Source organism: Triturus cristatus, chromosome 9, assembly GCF_964204655.1.
Source record: "Triturus cristatus chromosome 9, aTriCri1.1, whole genome shotgun sequence".
NCBI lineage: Eukaryota > Metazoa > Chordata > Amphibia > Caudata > Salamandridae > Triturus > Triturus cristatus.
The window spans coordinates 455,083,646-455,110,208 of NC_140592.1; the positions used below are offsets into that span (position 1 = coordinate 455,083,646).

General features: G+C 44.4%; 1 protein-coding gene across 13 annotated transcripts in view; it reads right to left on the minus strand.

Moving 5' to 3' along the window:
- The window catches only part of C9H19orf47 (chromosome 9 C19orf47 homolog), a 270,934-nt gene that overhangs the window by 113,824 nt on the left and 130,547 nt on the right, over positions 1-26,563 (minus strand). For 8 of the 13 annotated variants that reach the window (XM_085625356.1, XM_085625349.1, XM_085625351.1 and 5 more), the window contains 2 exons: positions 14,475-14,545; positions 2,664-2,751 (listed from right to left, as the gene is read on the minus strand). In XM_085625356.1, coding sequence (XP_085481482.1) covers positions 2,664-2,751; positions 14,475-14,493 — 107 coding nt within the window. In that variant the 5' untranslated portion in view covers positions 14,494-14,545. Of the gene's footprint in view, positions 1-2,663; positions 2,752-14,474; positions 14,546-26,285; positions 26,528-26,563 lie in introns of those variants that run through there. The other 5 variants (XM_085625361.1, XM_085625358.1, XM_085625354.1 and 2 more) reach the window with 2 other exon arrangements.

A 26,563-nucleotide genomic window follows, 5' to 3' on the forward strand; every position in this document is an offset into this window, starting at 1 on the left:
TTCGCTGCCAGGAGACAGATTAACAAGATATGATGATAAACCAGTTTTATGAATCGCACAGATGCTTCAAAGTGTGTCCCGGCGCTACTCCAAAAGCAAGCCAGATTACTAAATGAATAACTAGGTTTTTAATCCCCTCCTAAAAATAGGTTCTGACGTTTCTCGTTTCAGATGTATTGGGAGAGCGTTCCATGCAGAAGGCCCTAACAAGGAAAAGGAATGCCCTCCAATCCTTGACAGCCTCACTCTTGGGACTCCGGCTAGAGCCAGATGAGATGACCGCAGGCTCCTCGCTGGGTTGTAGAAAATACAGGAAGCCAGGTATCCCAGACCAATATTGTGGAGAGCCCGAAACATCATTACCAAGGCTTCAGACAGCATTTTCTTCCTTACTGGGAACCAGTGCAGGGAGGAAAGAGGACTCAAGATCCTCACTTTCTCAGGTAAATTAACTAAGAGGCACATTGCTGCGTTTTGCACCACCTGTAACCTATGGGTGGCATAGTCTGGCAGGCCAAGATATATGGCATTAGCGTAATCAAGGCAAGATGTTATGAGACCCTGGACAACTGTTTACCTGGCAGTAAAGGAGAGAAGAATTTTTTTCTTTCAATGTCCTTGATATGCCAACACACATACCAGTCACTGCGCTAATCTCGGGTTGGAAAGATAGACACCTGTTAAACTTAACTCCCAGATTCTTCGCTGTGTCTGTATGGGACACAGGTGAAATAAAACCATTGGACCAACAAGCAGACCAGTCGGAGGGCGTAGAGGTTCCAAAAAAAGAGGATTTCATTCTTGTCAGTGTTGCACACCAGCTGATTCTGATGCAGCCAGGCAAACACTGCCGTAAGACAAGATTTCTTAGAGTCAAGGCCTAGAACCTCTCCGTCCATAAAGGAGAAGAGAATATGTGTGTAATCTGCATATGACAATTCAAATGAATCAACTAGAGCAAGTGGGGTGAGGTACACATTAAACAGTGGGGGGCTGAGGGCCGACCCATGCAGAAGTCCAACAGAGATGGGAGTGTAGCCAGAGGCAAAACGGGGCACCCAAGCCTCCTGTTCTCTATTATCTAAAAAGTAGGATATCCAACTAAGAGCAAGATTGTTCACTCAGATGCAAGCGAGACAGTCTCGTAGAAGAGAATGAGGGACTGCGTCGAAGGCAGCTGACAGATCTAGCAAGACCAGCACCACCCTACCTTTGACATCCAATGGACCTTTAATTTCCTCAGTAAGGTCTAGTAAGGCAACCTGATGGCCTCAAATGTAGGCGGTTAATCTTCTCGAACCAACACAAGAGCCGCCTGTTCACTGCTTTTTCCAGTATCTTGGAGACTACGGGCAACAGGAAAATGGGCCTTAAATTACAGGGCAGGTTAGGGTCAACTGAATGCTTCTTCAGCAGCAGGAGGAGGAGGAGGATGATCTTAGCCTGTTCCCAGTCTCTGCAGACTTTCACAGCGGCCATTGACTCATTCAATAACATGTTGACCCAAGGATTAATTGCATCTGCTGCCAAAACTAGAACACTCGTGGGGCACGGATCAGCGGGTGAACCAGATGCAAGATGTCCGCAAGGCATTCTTCACAGAGGATGTGCTCAAAAGATGAGGGAATATCTGATTGCGTCGATAGTCAGCTCTCCATCAGAAAAGGAGCTACTAGGCACCGGCAGGGAGCGAGCAAGGCTTAATAGGAGATTTGTAATGTTCTCCTGGCAAAAGATGGCCAACGGATTACACCATTCCAGAGAACGATGAACTTCTCTAGAGCAAGCTACTGGGGACATAAATCTTTAAGATCTTAAATACTTCATGAGACTTTTTGCCCGCCTTTGCAATCGCACTCTCAAAATGTTATTTCTTTGCGATTTTGAGCAGGCCTATTTCCTTAGTGCGAGCCGATAAGCCTCTTTCTCTCATGGAGTATACTCCTTACGCCACTCTCTTTCAGCTTTTTTACACAATTTTTTTTTAATCATCTGACAGAGCTTCAGTAAACCAGGGAGCGGAGGGTCTACTTCTCACCTGTTTACGCTTCAGAGGGGCCAGTGAAATAACGGATAATATCCTGGCTTCACTGTCTTCAAAAAGATCTCAAATTTCCTCTTCCCCGAAGCTAGGAAAATGACCATTTCTAGCTAAAGGTATAGTCCAATAGAACCAGGCTCAGACCATACCCAGTACCATGCATTTACATCCCATCTACACCAAAACATTGGGGAAAAAATCACGTCAGTCCACAGTTAATGCCCAATTTATGGCCAGAGCAAACAATTAAAATAAATAGAAAATTGTCAAATGGAGGAATTTCTGGTAAGAGGGAACCATAAATTAAAGAACAAAAAAAAACGTTCTAGGCTCAATTAGTGGTGGAGTGAAACAAACCGAGACAACTGGTGTTGAACTGATGTGTACAATTCAGTCAACTGGGGAATGGGGAGCGGAATAGACATGTTGAGAGTTGTGAAGCAAAAATAAGGAAGCACGCAGAATTCTTAGTTTCACGTTTACTACTATAATGACAAGACAAAGGGATCTCGTATCTGGCTCACTGCCAACGTGGGATCTCTTCCCATGGCCTTGCTGCCATAACCACAAATGAACACTACCCTCCCTCTGATGCCCATATTGCATGTGCAAGGAACCTCACCTGTTATCCACAAACATCACGGCGTAGTTGACAGCTGGACCTGGAGGAATACCAGCCTCCTTGAAGAAATGAATCCATTCAGACGTAGCTAAAAAGGAACACACATTATTAGTAATGGATCCCACTTGAAAAAAAAAGAAAAAAAAAAGGCAGATAAAATCAAAAGTGCGTTTAGTGCGTAAACAGAATATCTTTCTCCTCTATAATTACATGAACAAACACTTCAGTTTTCTTTGAAACAGGAAAACCGCCTCAAATGAGGTAACGAAATTCCTTAGCACAGCTGTTCTTAACCTGTGGTCCCATGGCCCTCTGGGAGTCCAGGACTACTATTCCGGGGACTGCTTAGGAATTTAAATAATATTAACAGATTAAGTTTATGTGAAGTAAAATTTTAAAAACCGTCTGCAAATGTGAAGGAATGAAATTAGAGGCTCAATTTTAAGTTGGCACCCTCGGATTGATTCACGGGCAAGTACAAGTGCAGGGGTGGGGGAAATCATATCGCCCAACGCCCGAACCATGTTCTTATTGAAGGGCAAGAAGATTTAATGTCTATTTTGTCCGACACACAAGTAGACATTAAATCACGTATATAAAATTGGCTGTGGGCACTCTGGGGCTCACAGCCAATCATAAAAGCTTGCCCAGAAGCCTTTGGAGCCCTCTGATTGGCTAGCAGCCCATGCCTTCACTGGGCTCTAGCCAGTGATTGGCTGAGGAGTGAAACGTCACTCAGTTTCAGCAAGCAGTTGAACTTCAGGACCGCCGCAAGCGAGGCAATTACACATTTCAGGTAAAATTAAAGCACTGCCATAGCGCCTGCCATAGCACTGCTAAGTGTTATTTTGCCCAGCTTGGATGTAGATAGCACTGAAATATTGGAAGAGAACTTGTCTGCCTGCTGACGACTGTGTCTAATGCGACGTCATTGTGGCTGCAGAAAGCGCGGGCTCTCATCGCTGCTGTTGCCGACTGTGCACATTTCCACTGGTGTGCAGAGTGGATTAAAACGCACTTTCATACCAGACGTGTGACAGATTGGGCAATTTCTCAATGCTCAATTGGCCAGTGCCTATTTTTCAGGCTTAATTTAGCCCGTTGTGCGCATTTTTTTAAGCTGCAGCGGCACCTCAGCGTCGTCGCTGCAGTTTCTCTGTCATAGTTGTAAAAGGACACTTAACTGTTCCCTTTAAAGTTCATTGCGGGCTGCATGGGCACTGCACATATCAAGTTGCACCACACCAGTGCCAGGGCTTCAGACTTCTCTGAATGCAGGGGTTAAAAATACATTTGTTTTTGGAAAGCGAAAGTAGCCGCCTCACTGTTTTGATGCTGAAGGCGCGATAAAAAGGAGGAGGCGCGCACACAGTAGCAGTTTAAAAACCTCAGATGGAGAAAGTGAAGGTGGAGGCGCAAGGAAAGGAAAGCGCATGCAGTGATATCGAGCATGATCTACATTGGCATAAAGTTAACTGCGGGCGTGTGTTTATGTGGTACGGAAGGGCAATGCCTGAATGTAAGGAGCAACTGTCACAGTGAGCCACACATCGTTTTACTTAACTTTGCAACTTCAGCTGCGCCACGCTCCAAGCGTAGCAGAGAATACCCAAGGCAGGTCACAGGGAGGCATCTGATGTACCTTTAGCAGTAACCTTGGTTTACATTCTGAAGACTACAATGATCGCCTTAATATTGTATCGGCGTCTGCCAGAATAATGTCCCTTCAGCAGGCTCTGCAGCATAACACATCATTTGATATGATTTCTCGTGAACTCTGCCAATAGCGCTACAGCTAGAAATAAATGAGCGTGTCCTTGTAGCAATGTAACTGGCGCTCATCTAAACGCTCCAATACGTTCAGGTCGAGTTTGCGCTATCAAATTGCAAAAAACAAATGTCAGATTCTCTTATTGGAAATGCACTCTCAAGGTCATATGCAAGCGTAGTCTAGTCTTAAAATAACATGGGCTAGAATATTAGAAACAAGTGAAATCGGGAGGAGGTGAAGAAGATATGAAGGGTACTATGTTAAAGAAGAAGAAAAAATGCTGATTTTGCTTGGCAGCAGTACAACTCTGGTGGTGTGCTCATTTAGTGTGCGCTAGTTTATACAAATAGATATGCAGAGCTCTGCCAATGAACAACTAGATCACTCTGACCGACTGTGCTTGTGTGAAACAGGGGGGCCAGGACTCTATGAATAGCTCTGCAATGCACTTCAGTTCTGCCTCAAATAGCTCTGCAAATGCATGTTCATGTAATATTATTTAATCATAGTCCAGGATTCTTTTGGTCATTGTATCTCTCCAGTCTTACTTGAAGCAGGTGGATATATGTTTGTGATGCTGTCTGTTTGTGTGTCTGCATGCTCTTGGATAGTCCAGTATTCTGGATAAGTGTGGCTTGTTGGTAACAGATGTTCATTATTAGAGATTATGATTTTTTTTTTTTAAAGCAGCGAGTTAAGTACTGGTTGCAATTAGTTGTGACATTGGGCAACATCCTTTTTGAGTGCAGAGTTTATTTACAGTAGTTATTTGCTATTTGTGATGTTACAGAATTCTTGACGGTCCGGAACCATTTAGATACTCTGTGAAAGAGAACTTGGATTGATAAATAAAAAAACTGCTACCATGCTTAAAATGTGTGATATTAGGCAAATATTTTATTTCGCCAAAACTAACTTTTCCTTCATAATTAAGGCTCACGGTTTTTCGTTTACTGATTTTTACAGATAAATACAGACATAAAACCATTTTTTATTTTCTTATCTGTTTTTATTTTAAAATGTGGAAAAATGGAAATTGGGTGCTTTTTGAGTGATTATAAATACACTTTCATGATTGCCAGGCCAATAACTGTGTGGATTGATAGGTAAGGGGGTTAAAAAAGGAATTTTAGTGAAGAGGCTTAAACAGCAGTAGATTGCACAAGGCTGATACTGAAATGCGCATATTTTCACATAAGTGCATTGATTTTTTTTCTGCATGTGTTCATATCACTGAAACCTGGCAGGCATTCAAGCGTGACTGCATATTTATTGGTTGAATACATGCGGAAATATACCAGTTTCAGCGTTGTTTCTTTCACAACACTCATAATAAATATGGATAAATACAGATAAAGTTGACAAAAAATAAATATGGATAAATACAGACGGAAATGTAAAAAAAAAAAAAAATACCATAAAACCGGGAGCCCAACTCATAAGAATGGAAGCACTTTCAAATGCATGCTGCGTTCAGAATACGAGTTGATCATATGACATCTGAAGTGAGCCCTTGGCATATTTCAGTTTCTATCTTCTTACAACGCTGTTGTAAATTCCATTTAAAGTCGACTACTGCTATTTCATGGCATTCCTGTGGACTCTCTTTCACCAATGGTTCTTTGATAAACTTTGCCCAGGGAGAAAAATACATTTTATGGCGTTTATTTGCAGCAGTTTTTTTTTTTTTAAATATATATATATGGGGTGTGATTTGGTTTTTATACACTCTTTCCATTTTCTTTCTTTCCGTTTTGCCTCCTTAATTTTTCCTTTTTCTGCCTTTCCTGTTTTCCTTCTCTTTTGTCTCTTTTCTTTCTTAATTACCTTCCTTCATTCTTTATATCATGTTCTTTCCTTTCTTCTTGCCCGTTATTTCCTTACTTTTACCTTTCCTTTCCGTTAATTATTTCCTTTATTATCCATTATCTTTCTTAAACTGTCAATTATATGTTATTTCTGATGTTTTTCATTTTTTTTTTCCAATGGTAACATGGGTGGTAGATTTGAATCACCTTTATCTAAACTTGTACTTTTCCAAAGCTCAAATCCTTTTTCTTCCTTAGTGTAAATCTTCTCTTGGCTTCTAGGTCTAGAGTGCAGCCCGAGTAGCACCAGACTTTAGTGCGTTCACAATTTGGCATGAAACAGAATTACGAACCGTAGTAGCAGCATAGAGGACAGTTCATTGCAGCAGACAGCCTCAACCCTTGGTTCTCAAAGAGTTTGGAAAAGTAGAGGAGGAAACCTGTATCATTCAAGATTTAGTGCAAGCTCTTATGTTGCCATAAATAGCTCAACATTTCTGGACAGTGAGTTTAAAACTGAATTAACCCCTTCCCCGCTCATGACGGAACCGCTCCGTCATGAGCCACGGTTGCCGTGTGCTCATGACGGAGCGGTTCCGTCATGCCACGACCGTTGGCGGCCGCTCCGCCCATGCGGCGCTGTTTCCCCGTCTGTGCGGGGGGACAACGCAACTGGGCGGAGTCATGACGGAACCGCTCCGTCATGAGCACAGCTCAACCGTGGCTCATGACGGAGTGGCTCCGTCATGAGCACAGCGCCACCGTGCTGCCCCCCCGCACCCCGCAGCGCTACGGCGGAATTCCCGCCGCAGCGAAAGGGTTAAGTATAGTCTCAGACTTGATCACTTTGTCCAGTTGATAGGCAAATATGTCCCAACAAAGTCTATTCGGCTTTGGATTAAAAAAAAAAAAGTAGTGATAAAGAAAACCCTGGAGAAGGAGACCAAAGACAACAACTGAGGTTGGGCCTTGTACCACTGAACAGAATCCTAACACAACTAAGAACAAAAAGTAGGATGCTGAAAAAAGAAAACAAGTTTCAGTCACACTGGGTGGAATCCTGGCCATGGCTAGCCCTGAAGGAAAGTCCGGAGGGAGAAAGACCAAAAATTTACTGCACTATTTGCCAAAAATATCCTACTAAAGCAGTAAGCTAGTCGGGTTCAGGTAGAAATGCATTCTTAAGTGGATGTGACCAGTTGCGCATTGAACCAATCAGAGCTCATGAGACTACTAAGGCACATCTGATGTGTTTCATGGCACCGCCAGGAAATGAAAGAAACCACCTTGCAGTCTAAGACTCCTATTAGCAGGTACCTCACATTACAGTGTCCTTACAGAGCAGCCCCATATCATGCAAGCACTGCAAAAATTGAAGGAGACCGAAAGAAAGAAACTAACCATCTTGTTTAACAATGCTTACCTAATTGCAAAACAAGGTAAGCCACTCTCAGACGCGGACATCCTATGTAGGGCTATGAAGAAAGCAGGTGTGGATATAGGAGAAAATTATGCAAACCACGAAAAAGCCTCAGAGTTCATTAGATGTGAGGCGGATATACTTCGACAGGACATCAAAAAAATTGCTTCAAATTCTCGCTTCATCTGCATTATTGCTGACAGAAGCACAGATAGTGCCATCACTGAACAGCAAACTGTGCTGGTCAGAGTAGTCAATGGTGGGAAGCCCCACACCCTATTTGCAGATCTTGTTCCACTTGAACATGCACATGCTCAAGGAGTTCTGGACGGTATAGGTAAAGGAATCAAAAGGTGATCTTTGGATTTAGTAGATATGAGGTCTACAGAACATCCAGGCCCATCACTAATAGCTGTCAATTTCAATGGTGCTGCAGTTATGATGGGATCTAAGGGAGGGGGTGCAGCACTCCTAAAGAAAGACATTCCTTTTCTTCTGCCGTTCCACTCTGTAGCCCACAAGCTTCAGCTTGGGATTCTAGATGCTGTAAAATCCCATCTCTCTATTTGTCAGTTTGAGCAAAACTTTGAAATGGATTTTCAAATTTTATAGGTAGTCCTAAGAGGCGAAGAGATGCCAAAGAAATTTCAAGAATAATTTATGAAAACTTAGTACATTTCAGTTATTTTAAACAGGTCAGATGGGAATCCAGCAAAACCAGGGCTTTAGCAGCCATGCAACAAAACCTGCAGACCGTGGTTCTACACTTGGGACAGGTTGCAGCTGGTTGTGATGATTCTACTGATAAAGCAAAAAAGTACCTCTCAGTTGTTACTAGTTTTACATTTATAAAAAACCTTTACAGTCAGATGTTCTGAAGCCAGTGTCTCAGGTTTCAGAATTCTTTCAGTCGAATGAGATGCTTTTATTGCATGTTCCATCTGCTGTAGAGAGGTGTGCGTTGACCCTAGTAGGCCTAAAGAGCGAGTTGGGTGAATATATGCAGCAGTTTAGAAAACTCTACCACCCTGAAGAAAATAAGTTTGGACACATTTCTACTGATGGCTGGGAAATAAAGTTATCAGGACACTGCCCACCAGCAGCAACAATCCAAAGTGACCGTGAGCTCATTGACAGTGTGGTTAAGTAAATTGATAAGAGGTTTGAAAATTTTTATTGCATGCCGGTTCAAGGTTTTCAGGCATTTCATTATACACAGTGGCCAGAAAGTAGAGAGGAACTCTATACATATGGGCTCTCTCATATTGAGGCAATTGTACAACATTTTGAGGTACTTTTCACCACAGACGAGAGATTGGCAATTGTAGAAGAGTTTTGTGGATTTAAAACCCATATGAAAAGCTTTCAGACCAAAGGTATTGCTGTATTGCCTGCATATTGCACCCTGCTAGCAACAAAACCATCCTCTTTGACCAATAAATTAAAGCTTGTGGAGATGATGTTCACATTCAGTGTTTCTACAGCAGAAGCTGAATGTGTGTTTTCTACCATGAATATCATTAAGAACCCACTAAGAACACGGTTAAATCAAGATGTTCTCCAAGACCTAATGCTTCTTAAGGTAGAAGGACCCAACTATGAGGATTATGACCCCAGCAGAGCTATTGATCTCTGGCTTACAACAGGAGGCACAAAGAATGTGTGCTGACATAAAAGGCCACATCTATCATAACTGTTGACGTATTGCTAATGAGTCTTAGAGCATCCTGCCATGCAAGATTATTTATTGTTGTATTTCTACAATTTCTATAGGTTTGGATAAAAGGGATAATATCACTGGTCAAGTTTTTCTTAAGCATTATTGCACAGTATTTAATGGTTTACTGATTTTAATAAAACAAAATATTAATGTGTATGTCAGCTGGAGCCCTTATGTTTGATGTGGGACAGGAGTAGGTGGGACAAGTGGATTTTACAGGACATTTAGATCTCAGTGGCATTTTGTCCCTTGGACAAGTAGATTATTTGGAAAATTCCACATCCCTGAAGTGCATCAAACAGACTATAGAATGGACGACCTCAATTGAATTTAGTAAAGTTCCAACCTTCCCATTAAATTTAAAATTCATTTTTGTCTAATAGTTTGTAGATTGAATATTTCTTAATTTGGGTATTTGTATGAGGAATGTTTGTTTCTACATTTTGGTTTGTTGTGGTTGAATTCATCAAAATGGCTTAGACTGGGACCCAACTTTCAATAATGACTCAGTGAGGGTCGCCAGATTCCAGTAATGATTAGGTGGGAAGCCATAGAAGTCAAAAGATTAAAAACACCTGCCTTAGCACTGTTGGCATTGCTCCATGTAGAGAGCATACAGTTGAGCACTAAGGCCTTCACTGAGAGTTTGTCACTACCGGTGAGATAATTTTCACCTAAAGTTTTTGGTGAACAACATGCAGGTTTTGGTCGATACTCATGAAAACTAAATTCTAATGTGTGAGAACATGCATTACAGCACATACAGAATTTGATCAGCCAGCTTGCAAGGAGGGCCCTAAGGCGTATATTACCACAAACATCATACGTAGTTCTGACACATTTAGATGGGTTGCTTGCAAAGACCAGGAGTATTCAACACACACAAATTACCGCAGGCACAGTAAAAGGACTATGCACAAAAAATTCAAAACCGCAAATAATGCCAAATAATTGAGAATTTAAAGGCACAATTAATGAGAACATTAGTTCATGTTCATAGTAGAGAACTTGACAAAACTGGTCACTTCCTAGAAGTCAAGTAGATTTGCTACATCTAAACCCAATAATCTTTTTGTTCTTTTGTTTCTTGTTTCTTCTTTTGTTTTGGATTATGGTGGAAGAACGTGGAGGTCTTGCGGATTCCTCACATTCTTCCATATCCTGCAGTGACACGAGAAGGAGTCCCTTTTGAAGGAATGGATCATTATACAAGCAGGACCCCTATTCCTCAAGCTTTAAAGCTGAAACGGTGTGAAGTTTTCCAACCCTGCTTTTACAATTTACTTCTCGGATGTACCAAAGGTTCTGTCAAAAGTTCATGGATCCACATATCCCCCAGATTACCAATACTCACAATTATTTAATTTATATAGATGATCATCTGGTGCTAGAGCAGGTGTCGCCAACCAGTCAATTGCAAGCTCCCAGACACCTTCAGAGTAGCTCACAGCCTTGAGTTCAATTTTATAAAGTTAAAAGAAGACTTTTGTGAAACAGCCCGAACAACGTTTTTTTAACAAGTGTCCTCGACGACGACTCAAACAGCGACCTGGAAATGAACCACGACCTCTTCAACAACTACTTCATTAAACAACCAGTTATCATCATATGGGAAGGAAAAACAAGTAAGGCATTCGGGTACAGTACAGCAACTTAAGAGACCAATTTCCTGGACTTAAAGTGAGTATGGGGCAAGGTCCAAGACAGCACCAGCAGGTCTCCACCAGAGGCACTCTGGCGGCCGGTTACAGTGGAGCAAAACAGCAGGGGTTGCCCAATGTCAGTCAATGGGAATCGGCCAGTGCAAAAAGAGGCTGCAGACTGCGGGGCCATTTGGTCTGAACCAACAGGGTGGGTTCAGGGTTCACAATACTTGGGGACACTTTTGGCCCTCTTCTCCATGGGCGACGAGTGCAGAGGTGTTTGGTCTTAGCCACCTGGAGCAGTCGCGATAGAGGGGGGAGTTCAGAGGCTGCAGGTTGCATTGAGGTCCACAGCGACGAAGCCCAAGGTGGGCTTCGAGTCTGGAGGGTCTAGGGACCATGCTGGCACGTTGGCCCACTTCAGCTCGGGCTAGGCAGCTCTGGTGGTTTCCGGTGTCAGTTTTTGCAGGCTTGGGAGTCTCGTAGCCCAGTCTTTGGCACCTGCAAGATGCAGAGGGAATAGCTCCACTGTTCCACTTTAGTTCCTGAGTCTTTGTAGAAGCAGTACTCCGAGGCTTTGAAGGATCAGCAGCTTGCAGGGCGAGATGACTTTGGAGCAACTGTTGAGTACAGGTCGGCAGGGCTGTTCCCACGTCAGTTGCTTCTGCTCCAGTCCTTAATTTCTCTGCTCTTCTGCCCTTCTTTTGGTCAGCAGGATCATATTCTCTGGTGCCAGGGGGTTCCCTAAATACTGAATTTAGGGGTGTTAAGGAGTGTATGATAGCCAACACGCTACCACCCCTTGAGGCCACTACACCGCCTATATGACCACTTACTGGGAGAGGTGGACATAGTCCTGTCCCAGAATTCCTAAGTTTTGCCATCACCAAGATGGCTAACTTTGAAAAGTCACCTCTACTTCAGGTAGCCCAAATTAAGGGTGGCACTAGCCTGAGGGTGGACACGCCTATCTGATTAGCTAATTTTACAGCATGTTCAGGTGCTAAAGGGCTCTGGACAATGGGGTTGGCTGCCTCTTTTGTGAGAGAAATCAGATTTGCATACCAAAGACGGTGGGCTCTATGAAGCTCCCCTGACTTGGAATGCTAACCTGCAGATCATCCTGTGGGAGGAGGTGAATACATCCCCTACCCAAGCAGGCAATGTTTCTGGCCTCCTGAAAGCAAAGACCCTCACCCTTGAGGGTCAGAAACTCATATCTGGTCGCAGCATGGTAAAACAACAGTCAGTCAGCACACCAGTAGCTTGTCCCCCCGTGTGCATGCATTAATAAACCCAACACTCACATCAGTGTGGATTTATTAATACAGGATGGTTGATCAAAACATATCGATTTTCAATAAAGCCATCATCTAGCTGTGGAACTTCTTTTAACCAGTGTCCAGCATATGCTTTTAAAATGGCTTCCCTGATCACTTGTACTGGCAATAATGGAACTGGTAAATACACAAAGAAAAGGGGGGGTCCAGAGGAAGTTTAAGAGACCTGCAAGGATTGGTTCCCCAGACAAACAAATACAAAATAATCCTTGTGTCTAGAATTGACAAACTAAGAAGAGACACTAGAGATGGTTTCTCGGAGCTTATGGGGCGATCCCTCCTTTAGGACTAAATCCCATCATCCATCAACGGTTGCATCCTTCATCATCTGGGATTCTCCTCTTGGTGGGAAAACCTAGCCCCGCCAAGGGCTACAACCCCCTCTCTGAGAGGGAGGAGCTCAGAGATTTTTTGTTCCTAGTCTATCTAGAATGTACTAAATCCAGCAGATGAGAAGAAAAGAACTGTTTGGGTGAAGAGCGCTGCGCAACAAAAATAAAAATTGTGGGATAGGGGTGTTAAAACTAGCTACCAAGAGCGAATGGGAAAACGTTGTTAATCCGTTCCTAGTGCCACGGTTAAAAACAATGCACCTGCAGCTTAATTATGTTGCTGCATGTGTGAGCCGAAAACAGTTCTACATGTTTCAGCCATAAAGACCAGCGAGGTGTCAAAGCATTCGTTAGGACCATAGGTAGTGCTACTGCGAAAAACCGGTTGCAACTTTGAAACTGCCCGGGGTACTAATGAAGAGAGCCGCCCCCTTCCCTGAGCTGTTGCCAGGTTGAGGTGAGGCTCTTTATCTGTACAACACTGGTAGGACCAGTTAATCAGCAAAAAAAAAAAAAAAATAGCAGGATTACTGTTTTTTTATTTCCCACCTATTTTCCAACACTTTGCACTTTGTTTTTCACAGTAACACTACTAATGATCCTGACAAAAGCTGTGACACCTCACAGGTCTTTATGGCTAAAATATGAAGACATGTTTTTCCAGCTCTGTCTGGAAGACTTAGAAAGAGGAATTACAGAAGGGACCGGAATAGCAGCTAGAGGCACTGTCTGGAAGACTTAGAGGGGAAATTACAGATGGAGCCAGAGAAGCGGCTAGCAGCACTGCCAAGAGGCCTTATAATGAGGAATTACCACTGGAACCAGGGTAGCAGCAGTCTAGATGACTTTGACTGAGGAATTTCTGGCAGGACCAGAGAAGCATCTAGCAGCATTGCCTAGAGGACTAAGAATGAGGAATTACCACTGGAACCAGAGACACAGCTGAAGCACAGCCAAGAGGACTAAGAAAGAGGAATTACCACATTTGTGACCAGATAAAGAACAAGATTACAGTCCTGTTTACAGAAACTGAGCAATGGAGCTCCAAGCGAGTGAAACATAATTAATGCTAAAAACGAAAATATTGGGTTAAAGTGAGCTAGGTAAAGTCAAAATTCCATCATTCTAACTTTGTGACTGCTTAACTCGATCTTCAGTGACCCAGACTCTGTAGATCATAAGTGAAAGCTGAGGTGTGATGGCAAGAACACACGGAGAAAAGGTGTGCAACATTTCAAATACACAAGGCAGACAATCGAAAAAAACAGTGCGTGAAACGAACTGAAATGAGCCCTGTAACAAGGCCAGTCCCTATGAGAAGGAACAGCAGACAAAAAGGAGGGACAAATGGGCACGATTTACCATTCTAAAGTATGGAATATAGAAAGGCACCCTGAAACAACCAATGACAAGCGATGAGCCAGCTTGAAACCCATATACTCAATACACCATGCCTCACAGAGCAGCGCAACACTGCTAGGTTCGACCTAAAAAGGGACATTTCATACATGAAGAAAAAATACATACCGCAGTTTAAATCTGCATCAAGCTGGTCATCCACAAAAATGTGGTCTTGAACAAATATTTTAGACTTGCGTGATACAAAGACTTTCTTACAACATTAAAACTACTCACAGCTGTCACTCCATGTCAAGTGACAGAGGAGCCCAACAACTATGAAAGCATTGTTGCAACCTTTAGTCTCACTTTCAAAAACGCAGAGCTCACACGCAAACTCCACCATGCCTCGAGATTATATTATGCATGCGACACTCACCCAAGGTAACAGATGCCATTGCAGGAGCCCGAAGACAGGCTGGGCTTTGAAGATGTGGAAGTAGTCTTACTCTGCAAGAAAATCACACAAGATAGAATGAACATTTTATACCACCTAAAGACGCTTACTAATGAAAAGCATTGTTTAATAAACAAAGCCAATAGGTCTTGTCTATGCAACAGCTTTTGGCTTTGCCAATGTGTTTTAACTATGCTGAATACCAGCGTGGCAGCTGTTCAGCAAGACTAAAAGTTGGTGGCATAGGGGAGAGTGGCGTGGAGTGTCAGAGTGGAATGGCAAAGAGTAGTGTGTCAGAGTGGCGTTGCATACAGTGTCGAGTATTGGAGTGGCATAGAGTGGATTCACGTAGAGTGAGTTACTGAGGAGGAAAGGAGAGTGGACTGGTTTAGTGGGTATAGGCATAGTGTTGCAAAGTATAGTGGTGCAGTGGTATAGAGTGTAGCGGCATAGAATTCAGCATAGTAGAATGCAGTGGCGTAGATTAGAGTGTTGCATAGTAGAGTGCAGAGCAGTGTGGTGCAGAGTGCAGTAGCGTAGACTGGAGCAGAGTGGCGTAGAATGTAATGGCATAAAGCACTGCATAGTAGAGTAGCAGTAGAGTTTCGCAAAATATTGTGGCGTAGAGTGTAACAGCGTAGATTACAGTGGTGCATAGAGTACATTGGCGTAGAGTTCAGTGGCAGTGCAGTGCTGCACAGTGTAGATTGTTTTAGAGTAGAGTGACAGTAGTGGGTGATGCAGGGTCGAGTGGAGTACATTAGAGTGGCGCAAACTAATGGCACTGAGTGCAGTGGTGCAGAGTAATTAGTGTGGCCTACGGTGGATTGGCGCAGAGTGCAGGGACGTAGTGTCTTGGTGAAGAGTGCAGTGGTAAAGAATGCATGTGCGTAGAGTGGTGTAGAGTGCAGTGGCACAGACCGATGTGGAATGGTGTAAAGTGGAGTATGCATTCCATGGTAGCACACTGCCATTACAGACACTTTGTGCAAATGTAATGGTCATTTTAATTAATAACATACATTTTTACTAACAAAACTATACAGTGCACAAACGAAAATGTGTGGAAATTGCATGGCCTAGTGTATTGGTTAGTTTCGATTATATTCTAGTATTTGTTTCCAACACACTTCAGAATTAACACAAAAATGCTTCATTAGTGCATTCTAAATTCTGATATATTCTATAATACTTGCAGAGTCCGTTTAAACGTTGATTGCTAGATACTGGAGGCAAGGAGCACTCTAGATACAGGAGGGTCAGTGGCAGTGATCCTCCTGGACTTGAGTGCTGCCTTTGACACTGAGTCATCAAGTGCTCCTCCAACGTCTGTCAGAGGTAGGTGTCTCAGGGATGGCCCTAAAATGGTTGGGATCTTTTCTATCTGACCGTTTCTACCAAGTCTGGGAGGGGTCAGAGCAATCTGCCCTAATCCCTCTTCAATGTGGAGTCCCGCAGGGCTCATCGCTGAGCCCTACTCTATTTAATATATATATGACTCCACTTGAAAGAGTGGTCGCCCCCTCGGGGGTGAAGATCATCAGCTATGCTGATGATACTCAGCTGGTGGTCGGCCTCACTCAGCTGGCGGAACAACCTGAGGTTTTACACGACTGCCTCGCCAATGTTTATCGTTGGATGTCTATCTCTGCCTTAAAGCTCAATGGAGGTAAAACCGAGCTGATGCTCCTGGGCAATCCCAGTCCCTCCATTATTGCGACCGGTTGGCCCCGGTCTCTTGGTGACCCACCATCCCCCAAGAAGGAGATCAAGTCCTTGGGAGTATGGTTGGAAGAAGATCTGTCCTTCAGGACTCATGCCAGGAAGACCGCAGGGGTTTGCTTTGGCTTACTAAAATCAGCCCGAAAGGTGCTACCTTTGCTTCCTGATCCAGCAAGGAAGCTGTTGATACGTGGCCTAATTCTATCGAGGCTCGATTATGGGAATGCGCTGTTTCTCGGTGCCCCCGAAGCGACCTTCAAAACTCTCCAACAGGTGCAAAACGCAGCTGCGAGAATCCTTATGGATGTTCCCAGAAGGCAGTCTGCTGCTCCTGCCCTCAGAGCGCTTCACTGGCTCCCCGTGAAGGAGCGGGTGAAATTTAAGGCGCTATGTACTGCCCATAAAATTCTACATGGCAAAGGCCCCCCTATCCTTGCTAATATGGCCCGTCCCTATAAACCCCCACGTCTGCTGCGCTCGGACCAAAAACACCTTCTGCAGTCAGCCAGAGTAAGAAAAGCTCGTTCTGGGGGTAGGCGTTTCTCGGTGCAGGTGGCGTCTCTTTGGAACTCTCTGCCCCTCAGGATTCGCTCAGAGCCCAAGATCCTACCATTTAGGAAACTTCTTAAGACCCACTTGTTTCCACAGTAGTGATTAGCCGAGTCTCCCCTCTGGTCTGTTGCGCCGGGACGCCCCTGGGTAAGCTGAGCGCATTATAAATTTCATATTATTGCTAGGAACACAACATTTTCTACCTAGTATCCAGCAAGATTGTCACATAAATCCTCTCACTTTGAAGTCAGAGAAAGAAAAGTAAAATAAAGACCAAACTCAATTGGAAGACAGAACTTGACATTTGAGCTCTGTCTTTGACTCCCCAGCAAAGGTGGCAAGATAAAAACAAGATATACAGGCCTGTTTACAGAAAGGAGCACATGAGGAAGAATACAAGGAGAGGAAGTGTGAAAAGACTTTGCTCCTTGTGAGGGACAAAGTCCCACGGGACAGCCTAAAACAAATAAAGCCAGCAAATTGAAAGCCAGAAAATGTGAGTTACAAACCACAAAGCCAATGGTAAGCAACAGACAGAATGCATCCCCAGGGAAGCTTTCTGACTGTCCCCAATATGTAGGCTTTGACCTAACAAAAACACTGCCTGATTGGGAGGTGCAAAGACCAAAAGCACAGAAACATATTGGCAGTCAGTAACGATCCGACTTCCTTCACATGATGGACTGTGTGCAATTCAAACCTGAATGAATTGCTTATTAAAAAAATGCCATAGGGAGACAGTTTCCGCCAATACAGTTGGACACAAATGTGGCTGAGGGGCCACAATGAAAGACTTCACTACATCACATCCAATGAGACGGTCATGTGATCCATGCTGAAAGCTTCCAAATCGCTTCTCCAGGATGCCAATGCTCATCTACGGTACTGACCTACTGGGTCGCTGCACAATTGGTTATATGCTGCAAACCAGAGCATTCTTAACAAATAACTTAAAGATGCAACCACAGTACTCAAGAATGTTACAAGGGGGTCTCAACAAATGCACTCTAACCCGGCCACATTACAGTGAATTCACATTATACATCTTCTACAGTACACAGCCACAAACTGGATTACGTACAACATTCGCAAAATACTCGAATAAATGGTGCCAACTGTTCCACCTGAGAAGGATGAAAGCCTAGATGACCCTCCACAGCTGAACATTTCCAACAGCTGATTATAAGCAGTAAGCTCAACCCAGTGATAATATTTTTCCCATTTTTGCTCACAGACAGCACAAATGAAAACTTTTTTCCAACATCACTGTATAAACATTTGTAGAATTTGGAAATACAGCTCAGTTATTCTCTGGCCCTCATGTGAGCAGAATGGCAGTTACCTCGAATTCGACAAAACGTTATTGAGCGGTCCCTTATCTATAATTTGCTTGACATTCAGTGTTTAGATAAGTGGGATTCATGTAGGCACCACATGTATTACGGCGACTGAATGTTCCTTTAAAGACAGGGCAATGACAAACCAAACAGATGAGAGCTACAAACGCCATAAGCACATTTGCCACTGTGCAGAAACAACTTTTCCATCACAATTAAGGAAACTCAAAAGGTGCTTGCTGTTGCTGCCACAGTCGAAAAACGCACACTAAATTCTCTAAAAGAAGGTCACTGAAAGGTGGATCTGTAGTTAATCACATGAAAAGTGTCTTTTTCTACAGCACATTACACTGAATAACCTCATAGTCCGTATAATTGTTTTATTTTCCTCCAGGAAGTCATGTCCTTTATCCGACAAATATTTCATCTAATTTTGCAACCAGGTATTAACTTCTTGCTTTTTTTAAAGTATCGTTAAGATCACCGCAGAATCGGAATTTGAGATGATCTTTTTCGCAGATTTAGATGAAACTGATATCCAGGAACAGACCAACCAGTCCAGAATAAAAATCTTCACAATATGGCACGCCCCAAGCTTTGGGGGTGGAAACATTCTTTAGATGTCACCAAGGACAGCTATAAATAAAACAGTTGGTAAGCTAAGGGGAGGCAGCTGTTACTCTGATGCCCCCTGCCCCCCCCCCTTTTTCCCCCTCAAACATGGTTTGCCAGAGGATACATTTGGAGTGTGTCAATGTAAGGATAATAACCGGCTGGGTTGCAGAAAACCTCAGTTATGTTTAAAGGAACTTCTGCAAAAGACTACTTGATTTGACTAACGAAACAACCACTTAAACTGCGTTTGTGAACATCCATAGGCTCAAATGATACACTCCGGCTGATGTGTCTGCAAAAAGACATGAACAGACTTATTTATATATGCTGTTTTTGCCAAAGGGTGACATGAATTAACACACAAGACAGTGGGTCCGATTTCAAAGACTGTAAAACGCGAAGATTATACGTCATGACCGTATTTATGAGCTAAAAAGTAATGTTCGAAGTGCTTCTCTATTCTCAAAATCGAGATACCGATTCCTCCCCCATTGATAGTAAAATGCACGAGCGCCATAGCAACACAATCTCCACTTCTCTTTTTATCTTTGCCCGTGCACCTTGGGGCACGTGAAATCACACTTTCATTGTCCGATCGCAGTCTTTCATTCTTAATTTTAAAGCTTTTATTAAAGTTCTCTCAGGCGAACACAATATTATATTACCTTACAAGTCGCCAGGAAAGAGATGGCTGTAAGGGAGTCTCTTTTCGGTAAAAAGTTAACAGCAGGGTCTATTTGCACCTGCTCTTCTGAATGTTTTACCACACTGTTTTGCTAATGGATTCTAAATCCATAAGTCATACTGAACAACGATTGTGATACCAAATGAGGTATCACCCATAGCCAGAGAGGGAAACTAAAAATAAGCGGCTTGGTTGACTAATTTATGAGGCAAGAAAAGGTAAAATAGGGCAGCAATACGTGTCATTTTTACACTTGCTAATACTGTCGAGGGATATGCAGTGTCACTTGAATTATGCGGCAGGAGAAGGACAATTTATGCAGCAGGGTTGAATAGATTATGCAGCAATAAACAGTGAATCGTGCGGCACATTTTGTGATAGTATTACTTCATTTTTAAACTTGTTAACACTGTCTGGGCATTAGTAGCACCCCTTTAGTACCAGTTTAACACCCAAATATAGCAATAAACCACAGAAGAGTGACCAGTTAAAGTTTGCACTATGCCTTCCACAACACGTGGCGCAACGTTTTAGTAACTTGTGAACAGTTTGAGCTAGAAATATTTTTTTTTTTACATCTGCAGATTATGGTTTATGTGGCAAATCTTTACCTATGCGAAAATCGCTACAGCCGCACAATTCCAGCAGCCCTAGGTATGGGTTGCACCAGTTAAACACCCAAATATAGCAATAAGCAGCAGAAAGGTGACGAGGCATCCTTTGCCCAGGGCCTTATACCTTGCTGCTGCGTTTTAGTAACTTTTAAACAAGAACCATTTTTAGGTCTCGGCTAGGTCTCGGCTGCGAAAGGCTGCGCTTGCGCAGTCTCGCTCCGAGATTTAATGAGTTGGAGTGACTTTGAGAAGAGGGGCTTGCACCCGCCCCTCTTCTCTCCTGTTCTCCATTGGCTGGCCTCTAAAATGCTGGCCAGCCACTGGAGAAGAGGTCCAGTCACTCCGTTGAAGCCCCGTCCTTTTCGGATCGGGGGGCGTGTTTTTTGCGAGAAGTCTCAGGGAGGAGACAACAGCAAAACACGCCCCCAAATCCAAAAACGACGTGGCGTTTCTCCGAGGCATTTTCTGCTGTGCCTCGGAGAAAGGCGGTGGTGTCCCGGCGTTGCTCCCTCACCTGATCTCCTCGTTCCCTCTCTCGCTGCTTCTCCCTCTTTCCCTTCTCTCGCTGCTTCTCCCTCGTTCCCTCTGTCGCTGCTTCTCTTCCACCCTCTCCTGGTGGCCCTCCTGTACCCGCACACCTCTTCTCCCTGGTGACGGATTAGCCCGGGGCTCCACGCCTGGAATGATCTCCCCTCCGCTGGCATCGGTCCTCTTCTGTAAACTTCTGGCTCCTTCCAGGGCGCCGCGGCGCGGGTATATAAGGAAGAGCGGAGGCGCCTGGCGGACAAGGACTGCAGGCAGCGCTAGAGAAGCTCCCGCTCTGATACCGGAATACCTCCGTGACCCTCGCACCAGACGCCATGGACATCACCATCAGCCACCCCTGGATGAGGCGCCCCTGGTTCCCGGGCCCCCTCTTTCCCAGCCGCCTTTTCGACCAGCGCTTCGGCGAGGGGCTCTTTGACACCGACCTCCTCCCTGGCTTTTCGGGCAGCGTCTTCCCCTATGCCCGGACCCCCAGCGTGCACCTCCCGCTGGAGACCGGCCTCTCCGAGGTAAGTGACTTGTGGGGAATAAGAGCGCAAAGTACCGCAGAACCTGTCGCTGCGTAGAGGCAGGCAGCCGTGGCAAGGGCATTAACCAACCGAGATAGCTAATGAGAGTTTATGCCCCGCATAGCTCTGCATCGGTAATGACAGGTTTTCTCCTACTTACGCTAACAAAGTAGGGATTTCCAACTTTACAGGCGAGAGACTCCCCTTCCCACAACCCCACCGCTGACAGGAAATTCAAACAGCATAGAGCAGGTATTCGTGGTTTAGAGCTGTAAAATGTGAATTATCCTAAAACAAGGCAGTCAGCCTGCGCTCACCCCAGGTGGAATATTGAGAATTAAGTGCATCAAAAGTCCATTTGGAGGAGTAAACTTCTATGGGCCGGAATATTTATGTTTATACATCTGCATACATTACAACATCACAAATGCTTAGGCTCTTAGGCCGGACTCACCTCCTCCCAGCTCCGAGGTAGGCCTCAGGCCTCGGCCTTTCCTTGATGTTCTTGCCGCCCCAAGCGAGGGGGTTCCCGGGTAACGCTCTAAGCGTGGCCCGGGGAAAGATAAGTTTTTGGAACAAATGGGGGGGTTAAAGAGAAGACCGACCGAGAAGTATGTGGGGTCACACACTCGCCCCCACCGGGAAAGGGTGGCGGGGGGTGAAACCAAACTTAGCGCTCCGATCCCGGCTTCCCGGTTGCTAGGTAGATTCTCTGGCCATTGACACCCCGCTTCCGGGTCCGAGCGGCCCTAACAGACAGCTCTGTGTAACCAATGGGCGTAATGGAGGCAGAGATGGGCGGGACAAACACGTGTGTGCACTTCTGGGGGATGTGGGGGGGGGGGGGCATGCGTGCTGTACCTCTGTACTGCTGGCGGTGTGCCTGCTTGCCTTCTGTACCCCTGTACCCCTGTGCACTGCTGCGGGTGCCTGCCTTCTGTACCCCTGTGCACTGCTGGGAGCGTGCGCCTGCGTGCTTTACCTTTGTGCACTACTGCTGGGGTATGCCTGCCTGTTCTACCTCTGTGCACTATTGCTGTGGGGGAGGGGTACCTGCGTGCTGTACCCCTGTGTACTGCTGGGAGTGTGCGCCTGCGTGCTGTACCCCTGTGCACTGCTGGGAGTGTGCCTGCCTCTTCTACCTCTGTGCACTGCTAGAAGTGTGCGCCTCACTGTTTAAGTTCTGTGCACTGCTGGGGGCGTGCCTTCCTGCATTCTCTACCTCTGTGCACTGCTGGGGGTGTGCATCTGCGCGCTGTGCCCCTGTGCACTGATGGAGGTGTGCGCCTGACTGCACTACCTCTGTGAACTGTTTAAGTACTTATGTGCGCTGCTGGGGTGTGTGCTTGCCTGTCTGCCCTGCCGCTGTAAACTGCTGGGGTGTGTGTCTGCCTGCTCTATCGCTGTGAACTGCTGGGAATCTGTGCCTAGCTGTCTTGGTTCTGTGACCTGCTGGGAGCGTGCCTGTCTGTTCTATCTCTGTGAAATGATGGGTGCGAACCTGCCTGCTCCACCTGCCTGCTGTATCTCCGTGGTAAATAACGGAAATGAGTGACTATCTGTTCTACCTGTGCGACCCGCTGGGAGGTGTGTTTGCCTGTTCTATCTCTGAACTGCTAAGAGGTCTGCCTAACTGCTTTATCGCTGAAATGCTGGGAAATGTGCCTGCCTGCTCTGAGAAGTACTTACCTGCTTCCCTGTCTGTTCATTTCTGCTACCTACTGGGATGCGTGTCTGCCTGTTCTGTCTCTGAAATGCTTGGTTATCTGTCTGCCTGTTCTGTCTCTGAACTGCTGGGTTACGTGTCTGCCTGCTCTGTTTAACTGCTAGACTCGGTGACTGGCTGCTTTGTCACTACAAACTGCTATGATGCGTGCCACTCTGTCCTGTCTCTGTGAACTGTTAGGACGTGTGCCTGCCTGCGCTATCACTACAAATGTCTGGGATGTGTGCCACCCTCCACTCTCTCTGTGAACTGCTGGGCTGTTTGGCTGCCTGCTCTCATGGCATGTGCCCCTCTGGTTACCTTCTCAGGTACCGGCAGCTTTTTTGTGCACGCATTAATTACTTTGAACTTGATATTTTGTGTAGCGCTTTATTCTGCATGTGAAGCACGTCAGAGCATACAGCGATCTAGTTTTAGGAAACAGACTTCGCTCTTTTTTGTTCTAATAGTGTTCTTAAACTGCGTCTTGTTTGCTATTTGAATTTTTTATTAGCCATTATAAATCTGGGACTGTAAGCACTCGAATGAGATTATTTTAAAAAAAAAAAAAATCTGGGACTGTAAACACTCGAACGAGATTATTAAAAAAAAAAAAACAGCGTTCGTTGATCTGCAGACATTTGTCAAAAATGTTTATGTTTCTAGACTTTGCAAGTATATGGAGTAAGTGGACCCCCGCTCACCCCGCCCCCTTAGCCTCGCCTTGAGCGCTTCCAAATGTTGGCATGTGTCGCTTGCATGGCTCTCAGTTAATTCTGTTCTAAACGTTTGCGTCCAGTGTACAACTAGTGTTTGTAAAGCTTATTAATGAATGGGCTAATAAACAGGCTCGCACAGAGCAGCTGTGTGAACCAGACCGACCCACTGTGCACATGCAAATGAGGCTGGATTGTAATGTTAGAGCTATTGCCATTGCTCATGACAATGCCGTTTCTTTAAATGTTTTAAAAACAAAAACATAAACAAAAATAATGTCATGAGCAATGCCAATAGCTCTAACTTTACCAATGCCGAGACCATTGCATTGTAAATGCTTGTTTGTTAAAGTCTTCAGATTAAACAGCCGATGATGGTTTATGCGGCAAATGCATAATTATGTGAAAACCGCAGCTGCCGCACAACTGCGTAATTCCGGTAGACCTGCGCCATATCTTTGTCAGCTTCTGCTAAATGAGTGTATAAGCTCAGTTACAATCGTCACCATCGTAATTTTGTGTGTGAAGATATACAGTACACAAAAAAAATAGAAATAGCTCACATTCTTCTACACCGGACACTGTACCAGAAAGGAATACTCTAAAACGGCCATCCTTCATTCCAAATGACTACCAGTCTCTTATACAAAGCAACATCTCAATCAAGCCAACTATGGATGCTGACAATCATATTAGTGTATGGCTAACAGAAGCATTTACTTAAGATCCAGTGCCTCATATTCCCAGAATTAATTCCCTACTTGGAAGACATTACATTTCCCCTTAAAATATGGCCAAAGAACATTATTACTCAAGACACCGAACCTTTGTTCTACGGACTTCCAAAGACCAGTCACCAATCTTCTTTTCCTTGGCAAAATAATCTTTCCCACACTGTTACTAAAAAATGTTACAAAATCTTTCCGTGTATTTTGGCCCAAATGCAGCAAAATACCTCTCCTGCGTTGCGATTATAGTCTAAATACACTTGATGAAGGGGATTCCCATACGCTAGTGCTACTAGACCTTTCAAAACCAACTAGGAGACCCTACTCAACACCCTAATATACACATCGGGAAATAACGTTCAAGTGCTGGAATAGTTCAACTCCTTCCTGTCAACTAGAATACAGTTTGTAAATAAAAATGGACTCGTTGACATAGTTCTCCTTTCCAATTAAATGCTCGGAACCCTATGGCACTTTCCTTTCACACGCCGTATTTAAATCACTACATTCAAACACTAGGCTCAGGGTTACAAGCATCAATCTGCAGACGATACACGGCTGTACCACTCAAGTTAAAATTGCTCAAACTGTAAGCCTGAAAATGTTCCTAGAAAATCCCATGGACTAAATCTTCTCTTTTATATTAAACGCTACAAAAACTGAATCCCTCCGCCTGCACTTCAAATACTCTCCCGTTGAAGAACAGCTTGCAGCTCCTACAGATTTCACTTCAAACATTGGTCCCAGCACTTGGTACTTTGCCATCTAGACAGTGCTTTGTCATTATTCTAGACAGTAGAATTGCTACACAGCCTGGACTTTCCGAATGAACCATGGCTATACTTACCGCTGTTTCAGACGGCAAGCAATTAGAGAATACCACACTGATTCAACCGTTTACTGGCTACCGTAGAATTGTAATTCACTTCGAAATTACATGCATCATACACAAATCCCTCTGCCTTCGGCACCCCAACTGCTAAGAACAAAGTACACCTTACGTGAGGTTACAAACACATTACAAGTATACCCAAGCTTTAACAGCAACCGCAATTGTCCCAGGACATTAATGAAACGACTGCTCAAAACGTACCGGACTGACCAATCTGACTTGCACTCATTTCTATTCAAGCAGTCTCATACTGTGCCCGTTTTTTGTGAAGCGCTCCACTGCCCTTGTGGCTAGGTCACACTATAAAATAACTTAAGCGACATAAAATAAGTGATGATGAACATTATGGCACTGGTTTGTACTAAAAACAAGCATAAATCTAGTTGTGGTTAACACTTCAGATATTTCTCGATGGCTATTTTCTACTTTAAAACCGTGATGAAGTATTTATCTGGACAACAGTTTCTCAGCGAGTAGTCACCTTATATATGCACACCTCACAGCTTCAACGAGTATGCACTGTGTACTAATACATTAGTGGCAGAAGATATACAATGTACTTAAAGGGGTTCATGGGGTCACGGCTGAAAAGAGGGCGTATTACTATATTTTGCGGACTGATCCCAACTCATCACTGTAGGTCGCATCTTAATTAAGGTCTAATCTCTCACCTCAGCTATAATTCCTATGATGTTTGATACAGATCAGCAAGGTAAAAACAGGTCCTTTAAATGCAGAAATGACCATTAAACTGACCGATTTCTTTCTTTTAAATGTGTTCTCATGCTCCTCAAACAATTGTAGAAAAAAGAAAAAACGTGTAACGAGTATTCAGCTTTCAATAAACGAGAGTTTAAAGATCAAGTATCACTTGGACGTAAATTAGTAACTGCTCCTGAATAAGATTCTATGGAGCAATCAAACCTTTTACTCTTTTTAAACACTGCTACAGTCCCAAAAAGACTAAACTCCATCGAATTTAGTGATCACTTCATATTTATCCGTATCTCCACCCTTAAAACCCCTTCTATCGACAAATCCATTCTCAATAGACCTGGCCACACACGAAAAGCGTCTGTTTTTAAACTCAGCTAATTATTCTATCACCGTTAGCTTCTACCCGTCTCCTTCAAACACCTCCTTATGGAGACTCAATATTACAGACCGATCACCTTCTCCAGAGGCCCGCGGGTCCCACTGACTCTTCGTCCCTTTGAATGCCCGGTCCCTATGCTACTCTTTACTCCGCTGAGGCCGTCTTTGGCTCCCTTTGTCACGTACACTTGGTTGACGTCGGCCTCCTGCTCAGGCTAGGCCCGGTCCCCGGCCTCCCGTGGTCCACTCCTCCAGGCCCCGAGTCTCATTCTCCCTTCCCGTGCCTCCACCGCCTACTACGAAAGAACCGTCCAAACAGAAGCAAGCCACTGCAACGGATGTGACGTCACCCGGA